We start from the raw sequence: 7,634 nt of genomic DNA on the forward strand, positions 1-7,634 counted from the left end.
CAAATTTCCATGTGCAGATTTCATGTTTACGACACCACATCTAATGTATTCAAAAAAATAAAACGAAATCACACGGAACACTCCTATAGGTAGGTAGTAATACATTTTTATAATCCAAAAATAAAAATAAAATTGTTCAATATTACCGTCATTACTGTTTAACTTTAATTTTTAGAAGAAAGTTAGGGCACGGACGTGTATTCTCGCATTTACATATTATACTACACGTTCCTAATTATACATTATATTTATATAAATTGACCGCTTCACATGAACACGCGTTTTTCCAATTGACACGAGTAAAATCGTACGTGATTAGTGATAGGTAAGTCGTAGGAACTTAAAATTAAAAAACAACTTCTGAGACGTGAGAATAGTCATAGAAATATAGAATGTTAAAAAAGTATAACCACGTGAGTGGTGAGTCGTATTATTTCATATATCAGCTAATATTAAATATTATAAATGTATCAAACCACTTTAAAGATCAAAAAGTTCGGTACCTAAATCTTCTATAGTATACGTAGAAACAGTCATTCAATCATAACGTTTAATATACATATAACGTTAAACAGTCATTCGATCATAACGTTTAATATACATATAACGGTAAATGGTATTATTATTTTTGATTTAAGCCCTGAATATAATATACTTCCACTTAAAAACTATATCGATTTCGTCAAAAATTCTAGTTTTTCCTTAATTATTTTTTTTGTTTTACCTGATTATTAAGAAAGATAGGTACTCACTGGAAATTTTCAATTTTTACTTCTCAAAGGTACCAACTAGATCAAATTTGTTATCAGAAACCACCCTCAAAGTTGAAAATCCAAGCATTTTTTCTACTATTTTTCGTGTACCTATACAAACAAAAAAACACATTGTAATACGTTCACGTCATCGCCCCGCTCAGAATTAAAAATATATGCAGTAATTTAAATATTAAGGTGAATAGCTTAAAAATGCTAACAATAAAATGTATAATTTTTTTTCAAGAATTTTTTTAACTTACTTATGTGGTTATGTAAACAAATATATTTTCAAAAACGTTAGTTTTTTCTGAAAGAATGATAGTGTAAATTTAAATTTAATATTAAAATAATAAAACGTCTTTTTTTTCTATTTTCCTGTATATATTGAAGTCACGAATTAGTGATAAAAATATGACACATTGATGTAATACTATGGTATATTCATATATGCTCAAGTTTTTAAATTTTATTTTATCATTTTGGTTATAAAGACTGCAATCGGTTATTATGATTATACTCTTGACTATAGTTCTTATTTATTCTAACTTATTTAATTCCTTGGCACAATTTTTTTTAAATTTAAAATTAAAATTTAATAATAATTAATTAATTAATATATTTATTACCGAAATGAAAGTTTTTTAAACATCGTTGCTATGGACAGTTAAATTATAGTATTTGAATTATATTTTTTCATTTCTGTAAAATCTTATTTCGCTATTATTGTTACAACGAACACTAATACGAATAATTCATTTTAGTTATTAGTATATTCTAAAAGATATAACACACTTTCCATATCTCTATATATATATATATATATAAGAATGTAACTTGATTTTGGAGACGAAGGAAACCGGTTTGTTTGTTTATTTATTATTATTATTATTAACTATTTATTTGTTTGTTAGCACTTGCATTTTTCCATTTGAAATATATATTGTTCATTGAACAAGTAATTTATTGTTACATTTTTTTCTACCTTATCTCTATTCTATAATAAAAAGAATAAAATTTACCACTCCAGTGGTTGAATTCAAAAGTAGGATATAAAATTTTCAGAAATTAGCAATAACAATAACTACAATATGTAATTATATTATATTATTTGTATAGCCAAAAAAAATCATGTTTTATAACTAAATTATAAAAAAATAATTTCTTCCGGAAGAAGGTCGGGCAGCTAGTATATAATATATTTATATAGTGTATATCTCTACTGCTATATAAAATTGTAAGGGGTTTTCTACGACCACGCTAACCAAGAAAACTACTGAACCGATTTGGCTGAAATTTTTAACTGTTAGACCTGACAGTTTGTTGAAGGTTTTAGTACCACTTTTGTTAATAAAAAATAAATAAAAACTTCTTGACAAATTAAAAAACAAAGCCAATTTTTGGGGCCTCTCTGTGAGTTCCGCAAGCACTGGCCTTTTTTATATTCCCATTTTGTGACAATACTATTTATCTTTTTTCCATTTTATGTTTCACACAGTTGTTCCAAATACCCTACTGAGTGTCACCGCATCGCCTTTTTAAAATTTTATTTGTCTGGGTGAGGTAGGGAGGGGGTGTATTGTATTTAAATGCAAACAGTTTTGGTCGTGGCAATAATGATGCAAGTCAAGATCGGACACCGTCCGTCTGGTTGCCGCTGCATGTTCGGCCGGACCGAAGCGGACGTGCAGCAGTCAAGCCATGATCTCGTGATTCACCGTTCAAGTTCGATACTTCGATGCCGAACATCGCGTGTGGTTTACTTCGGCCGACATCGAGTACGTCCCGGCACGAGTTTCGATCGAGATGTCAGAGTTTGAAAACAGCCGAACTAAATTTTCACGTGCAAATTTGCACGCGAGTTCACTGCAGGTGCCTGAAATCCGCCGGCGTGATGGGACAGACCCGGTAACCGCTGCCTAGTGTGGAAATAGACAAAGTGAATCGACCTATGCTTATTTTGTTGCGATTGATATATGTATCAATCCAAAAAAAAGGTGGGTAAGTGGATGTCGCTCTGCTGTACAGTAGGTTACAAGTGGGTCACTGGATAATGGATAGTATTAAATTTGAATTCAATGATATAATATCACTGTATAAGAAAAACGATTCTGAGCGGAGACGGTTTGTCAGTCTAGGTATTAGACATACCTATTATAGATATACTTATCTATAGTATTAAAAAAAAATTGACCTATTAATAGGTATCAATAATAAATTCCAAATTAATCATATCACAATATCCATTAGTAACGCGTTATACATCAACAACAAACCGTGGTACTATCATAGATATATAATAGTATACTTTAGAAGTTTCAAGTACCCACAAGTAATATTATACAATCACAACAAAATAACTAAAATAGTTATTCCAGGTTTTTTAATATGTAATTTCGTCCAAATTTGACTTAAAATGACTATAAAAATAAACTGTGCTTATGTATTTTTAGATTTTTTGGTAACAAAATTAACTACTTACGTGGAATCTGGTTTTAAATTTTCAATCTTTAGATATTAAAGTGAACATTTATAAATTTTTAACTACAAAATAATTATTCAATTTAAATTGATAAATTTTGTCAAAATTTCAACTTCAAATGCTTATAAAAAATATTTGTGCACATGTATTTTTAATATTTTTCAACTGCTATTGTAACAATGCATCAGGAGCCTTGCATTAAATTTTCACGCATTTTTACCAAACAAATAAAATTTTATTGATATTTATAGAAAAAAAAATTATAAAAATTGAAAAATGACAATGTCCGTAAGCAGCTCAAAAAGAGTCAAGTTATTTTCAAATTTTTATCGTGTATAGAAAATTCTAATATAAACATTCAGTGAAATTTTCAAGTATCTAAAGTCATTCGTTTTTTAATTACAATAAAATAAGAAAATCGTTACGTAAGAAATCGAGTGAATATCAAATGTTGTAAAAATATGAATTTCAAACGCTCATAAAAATTTAATTTGAGTTTCTTATAGACATTTTTTTTTTGATAAAGGTAGAATAACCTATAAGTGGAATCTTGTATTACATTTTAAAATCTTAGTTCTAAAAAGAAAAATTTTTACGAACTATTAACTCAAAATAATTTGCTAATTTTCGTGATTTTTACATATTTTGTCAATTTTTGAACTTTAAATGCTAATAAAAAAAAACTGTGACTAAGGATTTTTAATATTTTTAAAATCTCATTGTAACAATATAATAGGAGCCTTGTATTAAAATTTTACTTTTGACCCCCCAAAGTACCAACTAGATTCACTTTCCTATCAGAAAAGGTACTGTTGAAGAAAATCCAAGCACTTTTACTGTCCTAAAAGGTGATGACAGACACAAAAAAAAATTAAAATTAAAATTAAAAAGTAAAAAATTAAAAAAAAAACACACATCATTGTAAAATCAATACATTCATCGTTCCACTCAGAATCTAAAATTAAATATAATAGACAATTTTATATTTTCGGACTTTTTGACTGACAACAAAAATATACTCGGACTTTTTGTCCGGCAATCAAAAAATGAATCTGGACTTTTTGTCCAACTTTTTTTATACCGGACTTTTTGACCGATAACTAACTAAACGTGTGCTGGCTAATTTACAGTCGGTTGCAGCCATTCGAGATCGCATCAATTTTACACAGACTCCATCTACCATAGGAATTCGTTTCTAGCTACAGAATGTCCTACATGGGACGAATATACGAGTGGTGAATGCAAAAATAATAATAAAAACTACATGGGACATGACGCAGATCCAAAGTAAGAACACGACTAATAAAGTATAATTTATTATCGATTAACTTAAGTATCCGAATTTGTTCTATGACCACGAGAATTGTTATTTGTTTTATACGAATAAGTTGCCTATAGCCAACAGGCTCCTTAAATTCGAGCCGAATTAAATAGCAAATTATTGTTTGTAAACTAATTATAAATTGTTTACTCAATTCGTAATATTATAAACAATTTAAAGACTTCAAGAATTTGTATAGTTCTTGGTTGGTGTGAGAAGAAAAGCAGTCATAAATAATTATCCGGATTTAACTCTTATATAAAACTGTAATTTTTGTTCTGAGCATTTATATAATAAATATGTAAATTTTAAGCAATGCTTCAATGATAAACTGCCAATCCATGTATCATATTTTTAATATCGTGTCCCAATACTCGTACAACGGGATTCAAAACTAAAAATAGTCTAACCAGGAAATAGGAATATTCATTTAAAAAAATATGTGGACCTAAATATTACAACTCAAGAATTATAATAAGTGAACCATTGTAATTGAAATGGACTTTCTGGTTGAATTTTGACGAATGGACGATATTAGCTTTAATAATTGAGCCAGTAAAATATAGAATACAAATAAGTGAATCCATACTTATGTATTACTCACAAGAAGAAACAAAGTAAGCTCAACATGTAGGTACATAAAACGAGTACCTAGATTATAATAACGACAACGATAGTAGGTAGATATAATAAATTAAATTCACCTATTTATTACCTTATTATTTTACGTGTGGGGTCTTTGAATTATTATCACTCCATTTTTTAAGTATCTTAATGTAGGTAGTTAATCGTATTTGGAATTATATAGGTACATTATGCTAACATACAATGAATAATAAGACAATTAAATGATGGGACCACGACACTGTGTATATTATATTACGGCATTATTAGATACGCATAATATATTACATCGGGGGTGAATAATAATTGTTGACAAAATGCAAATATATTATTCTAATAATAAGACAATCTAATATTAAAATGTGTAAAGTTTTACATTATAAAAATATAATATGCATTTGTACACGCTCTTTAACTGGAAAAGAAAATGTAAATTCTATGTAAGTATTAATTTTTTTTTTGTCATAAATATTTTCTAGAGCGAGAGGAATTTTTTACCTAGAGACCAACGGTGTTCCCCCTTATGGATTGTCGAATACATGAAAACATAAGCCACAGTCTTACACACGATTGTTTTTTTTTTGTTTATGTACAGCTTCTTTACTATTTTTCATTTCAGTTTAAAAACTATAAAATGTTTATTTTTATGATATTTTTAAGATTTATGTAATTTATAAACAGTTTATAAATATAATATCATATATATTCAATACTTCTTTGTCGCATTATAAATATATCCAATACTCCTCCTATTCCTAAATAAAATGTAATATAGAAAAAAATAATTGTTATAAATTAATTGTTGTTGTTTTTTTTTAATTAAACACTCGCCGTTGCCCTCATATACATTATATGCACAATAATTAAACAGCTACACTCATAGGTGAAAATAGCGTTTGAGATTTGGGGGGCCTAATAGGGCTAATAGGGTCTTACTTTGATAATATTTAATAATCTTATAACAAAATGTAGGAAATGTTTGGGAGGGCTATGGACTATTAGCTACACTGTTTACACTCAAATGCTTATACACCCAGTGTTCTATCAACAGTTGCGGATGAGGGGGGGGGGGGCAAAGGAGGCATTTCCCCCCCACCGGAGACTAAATTTTGTACGCAATACAACATGTATATTGTAAATGTACAGCTATAGATATTATAGATATATAGTAAGACGCGAAGTAAAATAGAACTACGTAAGTCATGATTGTATTTAATTATATACAGGGTGTAACAGATAGAACTGACTTTTGGAATAAATTTTTTTTTAATAAATATTTAAAAAAATTTTTTTGATATAATATAATTTATAGCCACTTGCGCTACATATGTAATAAAAAAAAAATAATTTTTTTTACTTTTTAATACCGAAAATGAAAAATTTAAAATTTGATTTAAATTTTTTTGAATAAATTCAAAATAGCCAATTTGTGAATATGATTATAAGAACGATTTGGATGGTAAAAACATTTATCTAAATCAAGTAGTTAATTTTTTAGAATTTTTTTAAATTTCAATATTTTTTTGGTTAAATTAATTTTGAACGCAATAACTTTTTTAAAAATATTATTTTTGGAAATTTGCTAACATGGGTATATTTCTAAGACTATTTAGTAATCCTATAATTTTATCAATTTTTGTCATACGTTTACGTCGCATACATTTTTATTTTTTTTTGGTCAGTTCTTTCTGTTACACTCTGTATAGTATTATTAGCAGACCCGTCACAGCTTCACCCGGAATTGGTTGTTTATTTTGACTTCGGACGATGGTATGTATAATTTTTTATTCAAATTTTATCGTTTAATCTGATCGGCAAGTAAATATAAAAAACGGTTAATTAAAGCGTATTGAAATGTTTCTAGTGATATTAATGATAAAATATGTATTTTTATAGCTGAAGCTGAACCCGTACAATTACACTCAGTTTCCCGTGAAAAATCGCAACTTTTAAGAAAATTATGATTATTCAACTCCATTTGGGTGAGACTTGCTGCAGTAAGTGCAACTCGGCCATCCTGGTTAGGAAATGTTCGATAATTCGATTTGATGCAAGCTTGTACCTGATCTGTCCGAATAACCAATGGCAACCAATAATAAATAAACACTAATTTCTACTGTAGACTGTAAACAATGGCAACTATTAATAAATAAAAATAAAATTTGCAATGTGAACCTCAATGTCCCTGTTTGAGCACCTCTTTTAAATACGAATTTTGGCAAATCCTTTCTTATTGCACAGTGAAAATATGAGAAGAACCTCTATTCCTCTATTCCCAAATTTGTACGCGTAGTTTTTGAGTTACAGCGATCAGTAACAAGTGGTATTTGGATTTTACATGTATAGATATTGCCTATGATAAAATTATTATTATTAATTAGGTATTAAGAAAAATAATGATTTAAAATACTTGTATGTTGTATTTATCGTATTTCTGAACAGTGTATCTACAATT

At 28.1% G+C, this 7,634-nt stretch overlaps 2 protein-coding genes across 3 annotated transcripts in view; one reads left to right on the forward strand and one right to left on the reverse strand.

Moving 5' to 3' along the window:
* Window positions 1–5,889, forward strand: part of LOC100160158 (lipase member H-B) — a 103,345-nt gene extending 97,456 nt beyond the window's left edge. Inside the window, exons 6-7 of the mRNA XM_001948062.4 lie at window positions 4,365–4,521; window positions 5,659–5,889. Of these exons, the coding sequence (XP_001948097.2) occupies window positions 4,365–4,521; window positions 5,659–5,722 (221 nt within the window). The 3' untranslated portion in view covers window positions 5,723–5,889. The remainder of the gene's footprint in view (window positions 1–4,364; window positions 4,522–5,658) is intronic.
* The window catches only part of LOC100166915 (PDZ domain-containing protein 2), a 72,900-nt gene that overhangs the window by 29,559 nt on the left and 35,707 nt on the right, over window positions 1–7,634 (reverse strand). The gene's annotated exons all lie outside the window — the stretch shown is intronic.

Source organism: Acyrthosiphon pisum, chromosome A1 (assembly GCF_005508785.2).
Source record: "Acyrthosiphon pisum isolate AL4f chromosome A1, pea_aphid_22Mar2018_4r6ur, whole genome shotgun sequence".
Classification (NCBI taxonomy): domain Eukaryota; kingdom Metazoa; phylum Arthropoda; class Insecta; order Hemiptera; family Aphididae; genus Acyrthosiphon; species Acyrthosiphon pisum.